The following is a 20,147-nucleotide window of genomic DNA, read 5'->3' as shown; positions in this document are numbered from 1 at the left end:
ATCCAGGTCTATTGTGACAACGTCTAGTTGCACGTTTTGATGTGGTAATAAAAATGTGCCATACGTAACACTGAGAGACTGGTACACGCGGCGGCACATCGGACTGTACATTTCTGTTGGAAAACAGACCCTATTACAACCACATAAGCTACCACAATGGTTACCTTGATGGCTCGTCTGTACAACGAATAATAAATGGCGCACTCCTACACAGTATTTTATTTGTGAATAAAAACATTTTATTAATATTTACTGCAACAAACCCAAGTAGGTTATTCACCTACTCGACACAAGAAACTGGACAATGGACATGCCTGTGTCCAGTTGGTGAAACTGAAAATTATTATTACTTATTTATTATTTATTCGTCATCTGGATTCGACACTTAAGATTTTTACATAAATTAAGTCACTTCTAAGTTTTTGCCAAATACGCGCTAAAAGCAGAGTTTCGCCAACCGGACACACATGTGTCCAGTCTCTTGAGTTGAGTTGGTGAATTATAAACCTATATTTTCTTCATCCGGAATTCCTGATTGACTGTATTCGCATCGTAAGCCTACAGATTTATTTCTGGTCCGTCAGGTCGATTCAAGCTTCTAATTTCTTAACCAAACTAGAAAAATATAGGTATACATAAAGTATTTTCACAATATTTATTCCCTAAAATCGAACTCAGATTCTCTGAGTCGCGTAAATCTCTAACCACTGAACAATTGAGCCGTGACCATCCAATAATCTTAGAAAATGATTAAAATGGAAGTATTTTCAGGAAAAGCTCCAGTTCAGAGTCTTAGGAGCTTATAGAAAGCATTACGAAATAAGCTCCCGCCGTAATAAAAATACGGCTGTGCTGTGAAGGTCTCGAAAGAGTTTGATTTACCTCCGGCTAGTGTTGCACAAATATCGACTGTTTGTCGATAGTGTTTACGGAACTCAACGATTGTTCAACAAACTTAGTTCACTCCAATAGAGTTGGCTGAAAGACAAATTCAAATAATGTTGAAATCACTAAGAATTTTGACACAGTTGAATTCCTTTTTCAACATTTTATCCTAGTTACTATTTAAAATTACAATTTACCATTACGTGTAAATCATCAGATGATTTAGTATCCACTGCAAGAGCACGATGTGATCACTAATTATATGGAGAGAAACATCATTAATATTACTATTAAAACTAGTTTATAACATTACAGGATATTTAACAACACTTCTTATCTACTCTTCTTTTTATCGACTCCATCGATACCCAATCAACATTTCGGCAGCATTACCATCGGCATAATTTATCCAAATTGATTTAGGGATGATGGGAGAAAATTTGATAAACATCGTGATATGAAATATGGATCAGAGTTATGAAAATATTGAAATCAATTATCCTATTACCTCCTCCCCTGTTATTTCGTGCTTCCCTTTCATCTTGAAGCCGCAAGGCTGTATCGGAATAAGGCAAATTAAATTTAGACACATTCGTATGATGGAAATGTGTTTTGCGGGAATCAAAAACCACCGATATCACAGAAATACAAAGGTTTGTATCAGTGAAATACACACATTAGTGAGCATTTTTTACAATAATACGAGTTAAACATATCGATTACTTACGAGTAGTCCAAAAATAAGCAATATTAGGTAGAGATAGTGTGCTTTTAATAAGTGCTATACCTCCTACTAGGTGGACCGACGATCTGGTAAAGGTCGCGGGAAGAGCCTGGATGCGGGCAGCGCAGGACCGTTCATTGTGGAAAACCTTGGAGGAGGCCTTTGTCCAGCAGTGGACGTCATTTGGCTGAAACGAACGAACGAACGATACCTACTAATAATTATAAATGCGAAAGTTTTTATGGATGTTTGGATGTTAAAATGTTTGTTACCCTTTCACATAAAACTACTGAACGGATTGTGATGAAACTTTACAGTATTATTGTTTATAGCCCAGAATAATTTAAGACTAACTAAATTTCACACGGGTGATGCCGTGGGCAAAAGCTAGCAATAAATAGACTCGACTCTATACTCGCAAATCCATAGTTCGAATTTCAGTAAAGATTTTCCAGCTCTTTCTTCTTACTAAATAGAAATTCGTATTTAGATACCACAGGTTTGAAAAATATGAGGGCAGGAATTCAGAAGTTCAGTTCGTTAGATTTCAACCAAATGACGTTAACTGCAGGACAGAGACCTCTAAGAATCTCCACAACGACCAGGCACCGTCACTACAAATTAATACCTTAATACCTTACCAAATAGATTAAGCGAATGTATAGAGACCAGGGATGTTATGGATAGCCATAACCGTAACCGAAACTATCGGATATCCGAAATAAATAAATATCCGTTTCGGATAGTTTCGGATATAGGTGGAGTCAAAATCTTAATATTTTTTAATATTTGTTACTTATCTGGCATTCCCTGGCACCATCAAGCCTATTTTAACTTCATCATAGGTATCGTTATAGTACATAAAGTGGCTATGTGGATCAAGAAGCACCATGTTATAAGAATTTTACATTTTTAAAATTCTAACAAAGAAGAAAGAAAGAAAGAAGAAAGAAAATATTTGTATTTAGTCCAGACATCCTTAGACTACTTACAACATAGTTACTTACATAGTTAAATTTGAACAAAAATGGCAGCCACTCAGCATGTGTTAGACTCTAGGCTAATAAGTATCCGTAACCGAAATTATCCGAAGCTTTCGGATAACCTGAAATGATTTTATATCCGTAACCGAAACCGGAATAATATTATTCTAATATCCGTAACCGTATCCATGACCGAAACTTCATATCCTTAACATCCCTATCATCTAGATAAGCTCGCTCATCGCACAGCTAATAACGTTATAGCACTGATGGGCCCGTAATGAGATGCGATCTGATTACAACTTGATTGATATGGTAATGAGGCCTGTCTATTTATGCGCAGATTCCTCCTGAGCACTAATGGTAATTAGTCTTGTAGCTGTAAGAATTCTAGAATTAATGTCCACTAGGAAATAAAAGGTAGTAGGAAGACGCCAGATGCAGGCCGCCACCAACCGGCCATTCTAAAAATCATTGGGGGAGGCCTTTGTCCAGCAGTGGACGTCTTTCGGCTGAAACGACGAGGATATAAATAAAGTAGACATAAAAATGTTTTGATAATGAACGGTAAATAGTTTTGGCATAAGTACTCGTAGGTACAGTAATATTACAGAGATATTTTAGAAAAAATATCAGTTCACCCTGGACCCTGGACTGGAGACCCCGCAACAACACCCGCGGCAGGGGAAGACCGCCTAAACGGTGGACACGACATCCGGCAGCAGGCTGGTGAAAACTGGATGCGTGTGGCCAGGGACATAAGTCGGTGGAGGGTTGATGAGGAGGCCTATCTTCGAAGGCGAATCCCTTAAAGGCTGCTATAGATAGATAGTTAGATCAGTTCACACGTCACGTACACACACAGGATCACAGTCCTGAATTGAGAACAAAATCCCAAATAGTCAGAAACGCGAAATTGGATGTAACTAATCTTATATGGAAAACTTAGTCTGAATATACAGAACCAATCCCAGATCTTTTTGCAATTCCTGCATAACCAGAATCTAACTTTTTACCCTCTAACCACTGAAAGTTGAGCGAGAAGTTCTGGAGACACCCTACTATCTCGGAACCCACGTCAAAAATCAGAAGAAAATGATAAGTCACATTAAATCAAAATTATCATCTTAGCACACCAAAAGGGGTCTTAGCCTTCTCCCATTTGCAAGACCGTTTAGGCCCAGAATTGAGCGTGTTTTGATTCGATTCAATCCGTGATTATTAACAGCCGTCTGGTTTGGATTCTCATAGCCAAAGACGCCATCTAGTGGACAAAGCTCCACCTAATAGCTCTTACTAAGTCCCGCTTTGTAATTTTAGCCGCTTTGAGGCCCCTCTATCAGATTAGGGTCTCAAACTAGACATATTGGGGCTAGTGCTGCCAAAAACTGTGCTATCGATATCGATAAGTTTTGGGAATTGCTAGACGACAATCACTCATGTGTAAAACTATGGTTGGTCTCCAACTTTTTTTGTAAGAAGGGAAATAGAATCTATACTTCTATACTAATATTATAAATACGAATGTAACTCTGACTGTCTTGCTTTCACGCCTAAACCACTGAACCGATTTTGATGAAAGGCTAGGATATAGTTCGAGTCCCGGGAAAGGACATAGGATAGTTTTTATCCCGGTTTTTGAAACAAGGATGCGCGCTATAAAGTTCTGTGACAAACAAAATTCCGGCGGCGGAAAGCTAGTATAAAACAGTGAGACATAAATCGATCAAATCGACAGCTGTTGCTGTTGATATTTCAAATTTTTACATTTTTACTTTCATATTAAATTATACCTTTACAGCAAGTTTATGAATAGTTTTCTTTTTTATGTGACAAAAAGTACACAAGCAAAACGAGAAATAAAGTTCGTGCAACTGGCTTATGTGCCCTTTTGACAAAGAGGACTCAGCGTCAGCATACATCGACAGCGTAGTATCAGTTTATCGATACAATTTTCGACATCACTATTTCGGATCGTAGACATCTTGAGGTGTTGGGTAGATCATAGCCGGTGAAGGGGTTGAGGCCTTGATTCCGGTTTGTACTGATTTTGATTGGGTTCCATTGATTGATACGATTCCTGAGGCATGATTGAGAATTGAAGCCCACATATTGAAGCTGTTTAATAGATTAAATAGATATCTTTTATTTGCAAGCAATTTGACACATAAGCTAAGGTGTAATGAGCAAACAACATATGACAGAGACAAGCATGCATTAAAATAGTAGGGGTTCATTACAAAAAGTTAAACGGTTTTTGAACACATTGGGTAAATAAAACTGACATTAAGGTTGAGTTGCGCCATCTTACTTTAACTTTGTCAAACTTCATACAAAAAGCACCGATTATTTTAATTGCTACGGATAACATAAGGTGTTGCAACTCAGCCTTAGTATGGGATATCATTTTTAACACGTGTATAATTTTCTTGTAATAACACAGGTATTTTCAACCGACTTCAAAAAAAGGAGGAGGTTCTCAATTCGACCCGTATGTTTTTTTTTTTTTTTTCTATGTTTGTTACGCGATAACTCCGCCAATTATGAACCGATTTGAACAAATCTTTTTTCAGCGTATAGGTAATACTTCAAGGGTGGTCCCATTTAAATTTAATAATAAAAAAAACAACCCCCAAGGGTGGAAAATTGGGGATGAACTTTTTTATAATATACATTAAGAATATATTTAACAATAAGGTAATAATTAGTTAACTAAAAAGTAAGAAATAAGTAAAATTTTATAAAAAAAAAATAAAACCGACTCCAAAAAACCTACACTAAAAAGTAGAAAAATAATTACTAATTACCTACTTATTTATTAGGACGAATTATTAATATTTATGTAGGTATACCATGATTGATACTTTTGGAGTCGGTGCAGGCAAACTTTACATGTTTCATAATCTTGGCACCGACTCCAGAAGTATCAATCATGGTATACCTACATAAATATTAATAATTCGTCCTAATAAATAAGTAGGTAATTAGTAATTATTTTTCTACTTTTTAGTGTAGGTTTTTTGGAGTCGGTTTTTTTTTTTTTTTTAAATATTAGAACGGTGGTGTAGGTACCATAGCGATGCAAAAGGCAAAGATCTCAGTGTTAACACTGCCTTTTAGACTGTGTTTACACAGACAATAAACAGCTGGTTACATTGTCATAAAGTACACGTGTCAAGCTAAACATTGTGGTGTCATAAGTATTTGTAATGGGTGCTATTTCTGCAACAAAAATGCATAATTTGATATGTTGTCGACCATTAAAAAGGACAACAAGTTGCACGATACTTCAAAACGGCGTTACACCAGTTTTTGCATCATCAGCACCCCTCTAACGATCTGAAAACGCGAACGCTACGATACCCCGAGAGTCGTGTGTATCGCGAATGTGCAAAACGCTTTGAAATTTCGACGCTACGAAGCGACAGCGGTCGGTGCAGAGCGATAAAAGTATGGAAATAGTCCTAATAAAGCTTTGAGCTTTTAAATTTATTTATAAACGCAATATTGTTTATGAACAAAACTTGACTTGGCCCGAACATTCGTTTTTTTTTTCATAATTTGTTCAAGAGAGTAAAATAGGAAAAAATGCCCTAAACAAAATATATAAACACCATTTTCCTTTTTCTTATCGTGATGTTTATCAGTTTGAAATGTTTTGGTCAAGTAGAAAGTTAATGAAAAGGTTTCAATAGATATTGTACAGTGGTTACTTTAAAGTAAAAACATAACCCTGGCGCGACTGCGCCAGACTGGTTAAAAAAGCTTGATTAATGTATTTAGCGTGCTAAATGCTGGCATGCTGCGAGCATCTTATAGTAGTAGAGTGCAGTTTTACTCCAAAAATGTGTAGACTGACAGTGAATACACTGTACTGTTATAGTACCTATAACTTAGCTTCTAACATTTTCCTATCCTCAAATCTTCTAAATTTCAAATTTTCGCCAGTTCTACGATTTTCGTTCCCTCAGTATTTCAAAGTCAGCTGCAATTTTTCAACGGCATAACTATTACTGGCCGAGTAAAAAACTAATAAAATGGCAACATTTCTCATGCTCAGCTTGTTTGGGCTGACTGATACTGCAACATATTGGCGGTTGGCAACTATTTGTTTAACAGTTGAGTAAACTAGACTATGAATTTCGTTTGAAGTTTTAAAAGCTTCAAAATTCACGTATGCTGTTGAAATAGAGACTCCATTATTTGCGGTTTAACGTGATGCATGCTGGAGTTAATCATCTTCATGAATGAAAATCACTGATGGCTTTCAAATATTATAGGCGACTGGGCATATAGCTCTATTGATTGTCAGCAAAAGGTGTCCACTTTTGGACGTAGCAATCCCCAAACCAGTCGATCTTTGAGGTCGTCAGTCCATTAAGTCGTTCTATTCCACATTCGCCGAATATGTGATATTCTGTCAGTTTCTTGAGCCATCAAGTCAAGTAGTTCTACACTAACCCTGGGTTACACCATCTTACTCTAAACTTAACAGTTGTTTTTACAGACTTTTGACGTTTGTTATAAACGTCAAAAGTCTGTAAAAACAACTGTTATAATAGTAGTTATAGTTGCGGTTAAAGTTAAGATGATGCAACTCAGCCTAAGTTTACCAAGTACATGATAATGTTGCGCCCGCTTCTTAAGATCATCTGTCCGTCAATTCGTTTACGTTTAAGTACCAAGTATAAATGATGTTCTTTTAGCTTCGTTAACAACCATATTCACAAACGATGCTTGCTTAAGTGAGCAGCAGCAAATCGAACGCACAGCGTTTAACAGACCTCTGTGATTGGTTCGTGTGTGACCCTGTGCATCCACGCGCACTGTGAGACCTCATGTTTGTGAATACGGGCGGAAGTCGTCGGTCCATCAAGCAGGTGGTATGTGATCAAAACAATTAGACTACAAACTTGAAAGTCATAGCATTCAGTTACATAAAACCCTCACCTAACAATCCAGTTCCCAGGTACGGAATGCGAGGCGCGCGGAATGTTGATTACTTGGTGTAGGTAGCTGTGGCATAGGTAGGTAGGTCTGTGGCGACGTAAGAGTAATTTAAATGATGGAAGAATGGAGAATCAATGCTGTAAAAGTGGTCTTTAAGATCAAGAAATAAAAGCACAAGTAAAAAAAGTTTTTATTTCTTAATGATAACAAATGTACAGTTTTAGTCTAGCGGTCTCTGCACTAAGCGAACGTGCTTGTAACGCCGTGGCCAGAATACAAAATTTCCATTAAAATATGACATCAGTCTTGATACCTACGAGTAAATAGAGAGGTTGCACGCCACACGAAACTTTCAGTTTCAAGAAACTTACTTAGACAACATTTACACGACACAATTAAGACGACCTTAACGCTTAGAAACAATCTCTTCCAAACAAATCCGGAGAGAGAAAGGTCTGGTAGTTTTTTTGAAAAAAGAGGATGGGCAGTGCTTTGTAAAAAAAACTCGTTTTTCTAAAAATTTCGTGTAAATAATATATACAAATTGTTAGCGACGTCAACCGAGAAAATACGCTAATTTATTAATTAGAATTGATTAGCAATGTTAACAGACAGAAAATGTTGTAAAATAATCAATTAGAGTCGATTAGATATAAATAACATTCCATCTCTTTCTCACATTATCTGTCATCTCGCTTGCACATCAATTACTCTTCCACGCACTTCTGGAATATTCGAGAGAAAAAGAAACGGGACGGCAACATCGGACCTCTCGCTTCGAACATTCCAGAACTATGGTCCAGAACATGAGAGACAGAGACAGGAATATCGGGAGAGAAAGGGATGGATATAGCCCGGGGCCCTATAAATACGGAGCGAGGCGCTCCGGGAGACAAGTTTAAGTTTAATGTATTGTTTTGTTCAGTTCAGAGAACAAGTGCTCCAAGCAACAAGTGATCTGAAGAAGCAAGAACTGAGAAAAGGAAGCGAATAATAAACGCGAGAAGTCTCAGCAAGTGAAATAGTGGTTTTATTCCTGCAAGTAGCACCTACTACGCCTGACATAGTAAGGGCAAGCTCTCAACGGCAGTCATCATCGTCCGGTCAGCGCTCTCGAACACACACAAACGCATACAGTCCACTGCAGTCCACCACATTTTCCTGGTCCTTCGAGCCGGATCACCACATTTTCCTGGTCCTTCGAGTAGCCGGATTACGGGAATAGCGAAGATGCCTGTCACCAGGTCGGAGAAGCTACGAGGTGCCGCCGCCGCGGCTAGCGCCGCCGCCGCAAGGAGAATTACGTCGCCGCCGGTTCATGGAGGAAGTACTCCGACGGAAACCACGGATACTTCATCAACGCTGACCCCGTATCCCGCCGGGGGCGCGTCCTCACCGCGCATCGCCAGGGACCACGCCGCGCCGGCTGTTAGCACCCGGGTTATGGGAGAGCCCGGCGTGCATTTGGGAAGAGGGGAACCAGCACCGCGCTCCTACACAGAGGAGATAACCGCCGACGTCACGAAGCCACACGAAGCACTAAGGGCCCGTATCGCGGAAGCAGAAAAGAGACGTGCCGCCGCCGCCGCCGCCGCCGCCGCCGCCGCCTCCCGCGACTACGGTGACCACCGTGCCGACTGTTGAAGGACAGTACGCGCCACCCACGCCGCAAGTGCATGAACAAACGCCGCGACTGTCACGAGTGAATCAGGACACGCGCTCCGTCCGCTCGTCAAGAAGAAGGGCAGAAATAGAGGCCAAATTAAGAGTGGCCCGCCAGGAACTGGAAGTTGCCAAAGCGGAATTGGAGTTGGCCCAATTGGATTCCGACATGGAAGAGGATCCAGAAGAAGTGCAGTACAGGCAAATGCAGGTCGAAAATTGGTTGGACCACTCGAACACCATCGCCGAGAGGGTCCCGCCGGAACTACAACCGATACCGCCGCCGCCGCCCGCCGCGCCGCTGCCGCCGCCGCCACAAGTTCTACCGCTGCCGCCGCCACCGCCGCCGCAAGTGTTGCCGCCGCCGCCGCCACAGCCGCTACCTACGGAAGGGAGAACAGACATTCAAGAGTTAGCCATGGCCATCACCAAGCTGTCACAGAGGGCAGAGGGTGGCCTCACAAGACAACTGGTCGACCTCCCAAGTTTCAATGGCGCATGTGAAGAATGGCTCGCGTTCAGAAGGTCATATGAAGACACCGCGCGCTCCTTCACGCCGGCACAGAATTTGGCGCGACTACGAAGGTGTCTCCAGGGGCACGCAAGGGAGGCAGTCAAGAGCCTCCTGTTCACCGCCGAGAACCCGGAAGAGCTGATGAAGAGCCTGGAGGTCCGGTTCGGCAGACCTGGAGCCATAGCCCTGGCGGAGTTAAAGAAGATGGAAAGGCTGCCAAGGGTCAACGAGTCATCAGGGGAGATCTGCATGTTTGCCAGCCGAGTCCGCAATGCCGTGGCCACCATCAGGGCACTCGGCAAGACAGAATATTTGTGCGCACCAGGGGCCGTGGAGTGTCTAATAGAGAAGATGCCGCCGACCATGAAATCTCGGTGGCTGATGTACCAACGCGAGCGCCGGGCAGAGGGAAAACCAGCGCTCGAACTCATGTATGACTTCATGGAAGTTGAAGCAGATATTAACAGTGATTACGCTCCCCCGGAAGTGTCCTGGGACCAGAAGAGAAATATGTTCAAGAGGCCGGTTCACCATGTCCAACAAACAGAAGGACGCCGTGAAGAACCGAAGACTGACGCGAAGAAGTGCCCAGAGTGCCGTGAGGACCACTGGTTGTACGAATGTAAGAAATATAAGGAAGCCAGTGTTGAAGATAAGTGGGAAATGGTGAAGAAGGCAAGAATGTGCTTCAAATGCCTGCGCTTCAAGCACTCAAGGAACACGTGTCGGGCACAACCATGCAAGAAGTGCATGAGATGGCATCACATCAGTCTTCACTCAGAGAAGCCCGCAGCGGCGAAGACTCAAGAGAAGCCCGCCGAAGGAGTTGTATCGTCGGTACACACCACGAGCTGCGGAAAGGCCTACTTGAAGATGACGCCGGTGAACCTCTACGGGCCCAAAGGGACAGCAAAAGTGCTCGCGCTCCTGGACGAAGGGTCCACCGTCACGCTGCTGGACTCATCAGTGGCAAAGAAGATTGGGGCGCAAGGAAAGCCGGAAGCCATCACCATCGAGATGGTCGGGGGGAACGGAATGATGAAGAGCAACTCCCAGAGGATCAACATGAAGATCAAGGGGGTCCATTGTAGAAATAAACTCAGCATGGAAGCGAGAACTATCGACAACTTGAAGCTGACGAAGCAAGGTGTCGAAGAAGGAATGCTTCAAAACTGGAAACACCTGAAGAAAATTAAGAAGAAGCTGGTCTATGACAAAGAAGTACCTAGACTTCTGATTGGGCAAGACAATTGGGGGCTGATAGTCACACGGAGACTACGCAGAGGGAAGGCCTCCGAACCAGTTGCCTCTTTGACCAGCCTTGGATGGGTCCTGCATGGATGCAACACTGGAAGAAGTGGTCCAGTGAAGTTAGTGCACCACAGCAGATTAGTGGAAGATGGAACGGAAGCCTTGGTTCACCAACACTTCGAGAAAGAGGACATCGGAGTGGAACCACGTCGGCCATGCAACGACGCCGACAAACGGGCTCGCAGTGTCGTCCTGAAGAAGACCAGCAGAGGGCATCAGGCACATCAGCGTCTCATCAAGAGGAAGTTGGAAAAAGATCCAGCGTTGAAGACTTTGAAGAAAGATCGCTTCGAGATGAAGGATGAATACACCGGAGAGGAGAAGAATTCTCAAGTTGTTGCCACATTGAAGGTAACACCAGAAGTCACTCCGGACCCGAAGAGATTCTCCGATTGGACTCAACTGCTACCTCATCGGGAAGGCGAACTGAAGGACAGCGCAGCGCTTGACGGACCACTTCTGGCGAAGATGGCAAAAGAGTACCTGCCAACTTTGATGCCGAGGAAGATAGCCGGACGGGAAACAGAAGACCTTCGAGTCAGCGACGTCGTTTTTATAGTCGACGTATCGCTTCCAAGCAACACTTGGCCACGAGGGGAAGTGCAGAGGGTATACCCCGGTCCGGACGGAAGAATACGAGTCCTCGACGTGCGAACACCCAGATGAGTGCTACGGCGACCGACGCGACGAGTGGTAGTCCTGGTTCCTACCAAGACGTCGCATCCAGAAGAGGGAGTGCTTCGCACTGCGGGGGAGATTGTTAGCGACGTCAACCGAGAAAATACGCTAATTTATTAATTAGAATTGATTAGCAATGTTAACAGACAGAAAATGTTGTAAAATAATCAATTAGAGTCGATTAGATATAAATAACATTCCATCTCTTTCTCACATTATCTGTCATCTCGCTTGCACATCAATTACTCTTCCACGCACTTCTGGAATATTCGAGAGAAAAAGAAACGGGACGGCAACATCGGACCTCTCGCTTCGAACATTCCAGAACTATGGTCCAGAACATGAGAGACAGAGACAGGAATATCGGGAGAGAAAGGGATGGATATAGCCCGGGGCCCTATAAATACGGAGCGAGGCGCTCCGGGAGACAAGTTTAAGTTTAATGTATTGTTTTGTTCAGTTCAGAGAACAAGTGCTCCAAGCAACAAGTGATCTGAAGAAGCAAGAACTGAGAAAAGGAAGCGAATAATAAACGCGAGAAGTCTCAGCAAGTGAAATAGTGGTTTTATTCCTGCAAGTAGCACCTACTACGCCTGACATAGTAAGGGCAAGCTCTCAACGGCAGTCATCATCGTCCGGTCAGCGCTCTCGAACACACACAAACGCATACAGTCCACTGCAGTCCACCACATTTTCCTGGTCCTTCGAGCCGGATCACCACACAAATCGATCTTAGATACCTCAAACAAGAATGATACACACTAGAAAAAAATACAGCCTCTATTCTTTCTTTGTTAGGTTACACCAATTCATCATTTCAATAGAATTACACTAAAGCTGATGGATGTGAGCTTATTGATAACTTTTCTTTCATAAAAAACTGATAGAGTTATCTTAGTTACAATTCTTTCCTCAAAATCCACGGTAAAGTGATCTAAAGGCACTATACTAAAACGCAGTTACTTAACAACCATTTCGGTGTATCATGTTCAAAACAATTGCCAGAAATAACAATAAAATAAGCGACAAACAATATAAATGTTAATAACTTCGAACTAGCGCTATCAGAAACACGCATCCGCCGGCCGATGTAGTTTAAAATTAATATATTGTGCTAGCTTGGGGCTAGTTAGGATGGGGGCTGTTGCGTATTGATGGCAAGTGGATAGCGAGTGAAGAGAAATCGCTTTCATTCGAAATAGAAATATCTCATAGAATATTCATCATCATCTCAGCCATAGGACGTCCACTGCTGAATATAGGCCTCCCCCAATGCTTTCCATGTTGCCCGGTCGGTAGCGGCCTACGTCCAGCGCTTTCCTGCTACCTTTATGATGTCGTCGGTCCACCATGTGGGTGGACGTCCCACGCTGCGTTTTCCGGTACGCGGCCTCCCCTCCAGAACCTTGCTGCCCCATCGGCCGTCAGTTCTGCGAATAAGTTCTGTTCAGTGATGAGAATATTGTCATGTCAAAACATTCAACCAAATCTTTTTCTAAAGATGCAGGTTTTGAGCAAAAATATATTTTTTATGCACAACAAGGCAGGTATTTGACCGCAATCGCACCTGGTGTTAAGTGAGATGCAGCCAGGATGGTGCAAATCTACCCTATAAGTGTCTATTAACTCTGGCCTTGAAAAGGCCCGGTTTATAGTGTTCAGGAAAGACAGCAGCATTGATTGATAATATTTATGCTATTAAAACAAATAAAAACATAGGTACGAGTATACCAATCATCATTTTAACCACAGGACGTCCATTGCTGAAAATGGGCCCAAATGACTTTCAGATAAGCTGATGGGAAGCGGCCTGCATCCAGATCTTTCCTACAACCTTGTGCCTAAATAGTGCTTTTTTGAACTTATACCTATTTATTTCCAAATACGACCAGTCGCCATAAGGATTCCTAATACATCCCCAGTGTGGGTTATTTAGGATCCATGTTCGGTTGATATTTACGTGTACGGTGACGATCGCTTATAAATTGTTGCAGTGATACGAGGATATTTGATGGAAATGCCATTATGTTGAACGATTTTGATCCCTCAATGGTTTGTTTTGGGCTTGTTTGATCTTCATTTCGCTGGAATTCATTTAGCACATGAATGCTGTGATTTATATAGGATTTGGAGCTAACGTTGATTATCTAACTAATATTAGTTATAGTAGGTAGTGTGCAATTAAGAATACAAAAGATATCTTTTGTATTCTTAATTGCACACTACCTACTAGGTGTAGTTATAATAGGTGGTGAGCTAGTAAGTTATTTTACGTAAAAACTCATTAGGTATCTAAGTTACTAAATATTTCTATATAAGTAACTTGTTTTGCATTTGGTATCCTTAAGGCTTGGTATTTCTGCTAAAGTAGGTATTTCGCGCTGTCAAAATCTGCGCGCGCAATACTTCGCCGAAGACAGCGCGCCAAAGAGCTCTCGCGGCTACACAGTATAGAAATACGCAGTTTAGAAATACGCAGTTTAGAAATACGCAGTTGGTTAGGTTAGGTTGACTTCCTTCCGTTCAAGCGTCACACTCACAGCACTTTTTAATACAAATCATTTATCCAAGTGATACAAGTTAAAACAACTTTCAAAATTTTTGGGAATATATTTTAGAATCGAATAAATTATAGAATATAACTGCCAAAGTAAACACGGTTCAAAGAGGCGTGGCGTCACCCGACCTTCCGGAAGTTCCGCGCTGGCTAAAAGAATTTCAAGATTACGTCACCCGACCTATCGGTAGATCCTCGGGAGCTTGAGCGATAGGAAAAACATTTTATGATCAGTTACTCGTAGTAGCGATTATTTAGAGCTTGCATAATAAATTATAGTTGTTGCAAAGCTTAATTACATTAATCAGTACACGCATCAATTTTGTTCAGTCTTTTTGTTTATTAATAAATAAAAATATCATACTAAAATTGCATACATATTTGTTTGTATTGGTCTGGGTGTTTTCTTTCCATAATTTATGTATAACGTATGTACGGGGCTTTGTATCGAAAATCACTATGAGCAATAAGCATCACACACGGTTACCTGGAGTGCATTACCGCAGCAAAAAGCTTGCCATCTTAAATGAACGGTATAATATCGAGGTTTCGTCAGTACAGTTGCGAACAAAGGTGTTTGTGTAGTGTAGTTGAGTTGAGAGGTCAGATTATCTACACTAATATTATAAAGAGGAAAACTTTGTTTGTTTGTTTGTTTGTTTGTTTGTTTGTTTGTTTAGTTGTAATGGATAGGCTCAAAAACTACTGGACCGATTTTAAAAATTCTTTCACCGTTCGAAAGCTACATAACTCACGAGTAACATAGGCTAAATTTTATTTTGGAAAAAAGTAGGGTCCGTAAAATATTTGGGATTTTCATAAGACGTGGAAAAGCGCCATCTATCGTCATTGGTTAAAATCTTCTTGCGCCTGACAAAAATTTTTGAGGTACCTAAATATTCATGAAGGCAAAGCTGTCAAACGCCATCTATCGACATCATTAGTAAATTAGTAACTAAATATTACATGTACTATGAATAACGCTGTTCGTAAATAATATTGAAAATTTAATAAATAAAAATATTTTATGTATCTGAACCATTCACTGTATGTACCTATTTGAATCATTCACTGTGTTTAAACGAGCAAATCAAAGTGTTAATCAGTGACTTTTTACAAACTTCCTTGCAAATTCTTATTAAGTGCCGCCATCTACCGAGATGAATATTAGGGTACGGTGCAGCGGCGGACAAATGGGATGGGCGCGTGGGCGATTGTAGTTAAATAGGATAAGAATTACTTTGTTTTTGTTTTCTGTATGTAATTTGTTAATTTTTTGGTAGGGTCTTTATTTTAATTACTTAGGTTGGTAGGTACTTACTTATTTGATTTTAATGATAATTACTATAGGTACGTATAATTTTAGTAGAAAGAAAGGTCATTGAATGACTAAGTGACTCACTCACTCATCACGAAGTCTCAGAAACTACAAGTCTCAAAAGAGTTCTCATAGGGGCTAATGGTCTATTCCACCTGGCTTTGATCACCAAGATGATCAAAGTGGACTCCAGTTAAATAATTTTTTTTTAGTGTTCATTGATCACCTATAAATAAATCATACCTCTGAATTGTCACATACATGTCCAATTTGTTTATTGCGGTTTTTAGAAAATATCAAAAATGTTACAAAACAAAATATGTAGTACAACAATTGGACATGTGACTATTCAGAGGAGGTGTGATTTGTTTGTAGATGATCAAAGGACACTAAAATAATAATTTAACTAGAGTCCACTTGGCTCACCCAGGACATCGTATCCGTGGGTGCTCAAAGGCACAGAATATATTCAAAGGACACTAAATTGTCGCTGTAAGTCCACTTTGATCACCTGGCTGATCAAAGCCAGGTGATCAAAGTGGAATACACCTCTTTTTAGAACGTAGGTAGTCACTAAGACGAAATTTTGCAAAATTCAACTCTTATGGGAGTTAAAAAGGGGGTTAGAAGTTTGTATTGCAGTCCTCGGTTTTAAAAGTAAGAGACTTTAACTTTCAAGTTAAAATGTATGCTCACTATGATCTCTAGATATTGTGGAGGTGTACATAATAATATACTGTTCGGTACACTGTGGTACTGTGTACACATCGGTTTGCCGACGATATTGTGGTCATCGGTGGAATCTTTTGAAGATCTTGGCACAATGCTCGAAGACCTTAATCGATTTTCCCAACAGGTAGGCCTGAGGATGAACATGGACAAAACGAAGCTTATGTCGAATGTCCATGTTGCGCCCTACCCAGTTTCAGTTGGGAGCTCAATTCTCGAGATTGTCGACAAGTAGGTAATAGGTATGTCTACCTCGGACAAACGATCCAGCTAGGTAGGTCCAATTTCGAGAAGGAGGTTAATCGTCGAATCCAACTCGGCTGGGCAGCGTTCGGGAAACTACGCAACATCTTTCCGTTCAAAATACCTCAATGCCTGAAGACTAGAGTGTATAACCAATGTGTGTTACCAGTGATAACTTATGGCTCGGAAACGTGGCCTCTCACTAAGTTACAAAAGCTCAGTTGCACAGCGTGCTATGAAGAGGGCTATGCTTGGTGTTTCTTTGCGAGATCGAATCAGAAATGAGGAGATCCGTAAACGAACCAAAGTCGCTGACATAGCCCGACGGATTAGCAAGCTGAAGTGGCAATGGGCAGGGCACATAGTACGCAGAACTGATGGCCGATGGGGCAGAATAGTTCTGGAATGGAGGCCGCGTACCGGAAAACGTAGCGTGGGACTTCCACCTACAAGGTGGACCGACGACATCGTAAAGGTAGCAGGGAAGCGCTGGACGCAGGCCGCTTCCAATCGATCAACATGGAAAGCATTGGGGGAGGCCTATGTTCAGCAGTGGACGTTCTATGGCTGAAATGGTGGTGGTGGTGGTGGTGGTGGTACATATACTGAAAATGTATCATTAGAAATCAACTACGGGGGCTAAGGAGATAAAAGGAGGGTTGGAAGTTTATATTATGAAAGTCATAGGACTTTCATAATGTTTAAGTAAGAGAGTTGAAATTTAAAATGTATGCGCTATAGATGCTACGAGCGGATTTTACGAAACTCCTCCCCTAATGGAGTAAAACGAGGTCCACGCGTACGAAGTCGCGGGCGGCCGCTAGTTGAAATAATAAAACGAACATTTTCTTTTTTAGATACATTTTAAAAATAATTTACATTACAGGTAACAATGAGAGGATGACATTGCAAGGTGGTGCCAGTCCAGTCTTAAATCCGTTGATACATGCTGCATCTGCCATGTTTTTGGCTAAAAGATTCTTCTATCTTGCAGTTTAGACTTTTATTACAGACCTCAGACAGTATTTTTGGAAAACTTTTACGCATGGTGGAGGAAGGGACGCTCTAGAGACTCAAGTCTAGAAGGAGTCACAATATGAACTCCAAGTTTTAAATCCGTTGACATCTGCTGCATCTGCCATGTTTTTGGCTATAAGATTCTTCTATCTTACGGCGTAGACCTTTAGCTACAGGCCTTAGACAGTATTTTTGTGAAAATTCTTACGCATTCTCACGAGGAAGGGACGCTCTAGACACTCAAGTCTACAAGGAGTCACATCAACTCCAGTTTTAAATCCGTTGACATCTGCTGCATCTGCCATCTTTTTGGTTAGAAGATTCTTCCATCTTGCAGCGTAGACCTTTAGCTACAGACCTTAGACAGTATTTTTGTGAAAATTCTTACGCATGGTGGAGGAAGGGACGCTCTAGACACTCAAGTCTACAAGGAGTCACATGAACTTCAGTTTTAAATCCGTTGACATCTGCTGCATCTGCCATCTTTTTGGCTAGAAGATTCTTCTATCTTGCAGCTTAGACCTTTAGCTACAGACCTTAGACAGTATTTTTGTGAAAATTCTTACGCACGGTGGAGGAAGGGACGCTCTAGAGACTCAAGTCTACAAGGAGTCATATGAACTCCAGTTTTAAATGCGTTGACATATGCTGCATCTGCCATCTTTTTGGCTAGAAGATTCTTCTATCTTACAGCTTAGACCTTTAGCTACAGACCTTAGACAGTATTTTTTATTATTTATTTGTGTCAGTGTGCTCTTCTAAAAAGTGTAAGGCGATTGTATGTAGGTACTATTAAAATGTAATTTTAACTCATTGGTTTTGTCTCATATTTGAGGAATGTACTATGTATCATGAGTAGAGTCTTCGTTTAAAATGATGCGAACGATTTAAATTTCAATAGGTAGACAAAATTGATAATTTTTAATTATCAAAAATTTAAGCTTTCTCCAGTAACACTGATATTATTATACTGTGACTCATCAAAGTCATCATTGTCAAAAATATTGACAAATCGCGAACTGTCACGGCCAAAAAACTGACACGCGTCCGTCCTCCGTAAGCGCCACCGCGCGACTGATTGAGATTGTCCAAGCCGTCATGGACGATTTTTTCCACATTTTTTAACATAGTAACTAAATAAGACGCAATATAAAAATTTCATCCGTTAAAAGCCCTCAAGTTATTTCTGAACTTTAGTTTTGTAAAAGATTTAGAATCTCAAATCGCTTATTTTAAAAATAAAACCATAAATAGAAAACGAATAGAGGTAACTTTGGGAATTTATTCTATCGAATCAACTTCATCAAATCGTGTTTCCATCCGTTAATAGCCCTAGAAAATATCCTCAACTATGCCCAATAAAAATCTTAGCCTTTTATTTTACTGTTTAGTACCTCAAAAATGAAAAATGAAAACCTCATTTTCGCCATTTTCTCTGCTACCCGGCCTTAAGTTCATCTACTAAATTGACTCTAGAAATAAAGCTCGGTCTAAAACTTGCATATCGCGATTCAATCTACACACAGCGCCATCTACCGGTAACTAGAAACACTACATAATAAGAAGCTTAACATTGAACACTTATAAAAGTACGTATTTTTAATACTAAACTAAACATCGAAAGGGTAGATGGGAGACTATAAGGACGATTCGGTTTTTCTGTCACAAACTGTAAATAAGTAAGTGAAATATTATGTACTTTCAGAAAGAAAAACAAGAGAAAAAGCGAATGTGTCTATCATTTGTTACCCCTCACAATATTGTCGTTGCTAAAAGCTTAAAGCCATCCTTCACGTTAAATAGGAGTTCCAAAACACAAACAAATTACATTACAAGTGTGGCAACACCTTGAAGTTGTTCGAAGTTCGAAGCATTATGCCTTGAGTGACGTTAAAATTTTCTTCCAGGAATAAGTCGAATGTGAACGGAAAAGTGCGGAAAATTTTAAATTGTCGTGGGATTCCTCTGCATAATTATTATGGAATTTGTTATTTGTTTCAATACTTCAATTACTAGCAATCCCAGTTTTATTTACATAAAATTATTATCACACTGTTAGCATATTTTTGAATGATTTTCATTTGACTCTAATCTACTTAGGTAATTGCTATCTTATTGTTTTCTTCTTGTTTCTTATTATATTGATGGAATACATTTACTTATCTATACATAGTATGTCTCTAAATGATTTAAGTAATTATTATTATTTATTACTTCTACAATTAATTTTTAGTCTGTACTCTGAATTCATTTTAACTGTGGAAACTTCGCTGATTTTTGTCCTATTTTTGGTGTGATTATTTGTCTGTAATATCAAAATTGTTTTTTTCCCTAAAAAAAACCATATTTTTTGTTTGTTTCAGGTATGTATTTAACCCATTGTTGTCAATATCAGCAGTATCATGGTAAGTTGTATTTTGTGCTAAAACACGAGTTTATAATAAAAAAAAAGTTCAAGATCTTTTTTAAATAATCATCAGTGTTTTGTTTCATCTGTTTTCATTTGTCGGATTACTTTTAGAATTCAACTGTCAAACTCAATTTGGTTACAGGCCAGTGCTGACCAACACTGGCCA

At 40.4% G+C, this 20,147-nt stretch overlaps 1 protein-coding gene across 1 annotated transcript in view; it reads left to right on the top strand.

The window, feature by feature from the left end:
• LOC135083669 (uncharacterized) overlaps window positions 1–11,695 on the top strand; it is a 34,293-nt gene extending 22,598 nt beyond the window's left edge. Inside the window, exon 2 of the mRNA XM_063978378.1 lies at window positions 9,107–11,695. Within this exon, the coding sequence (XP_063834448.1) occupies window positions 9,107–11,695 (2,589 nt within the window). The remainder of the gene's footprint in view (window positions 1–9,106) is intronic.
• The last annotated feature ends 8,452 nt before the right edge of the window (window positions 11,696–20,147 follow it).

Source organism: Ostrinia nubilalis, chromosome 24, assembly GCF_963855985.1.
Source record: "Ostrinia nubilalis chromosome 24, ilOstNubi1.1, whole genome shotgun sequence".
Classification (NCBI taxonomy): Eukaryota; Metazoa; Arthropoda; class Insecta; order Lepidoptera; family Crambidae; genus Ostrinia; species Ostrinia nubilalis.
This window is presented reverse-complemented; position numbering and strand designations above follow the sequence as displayed.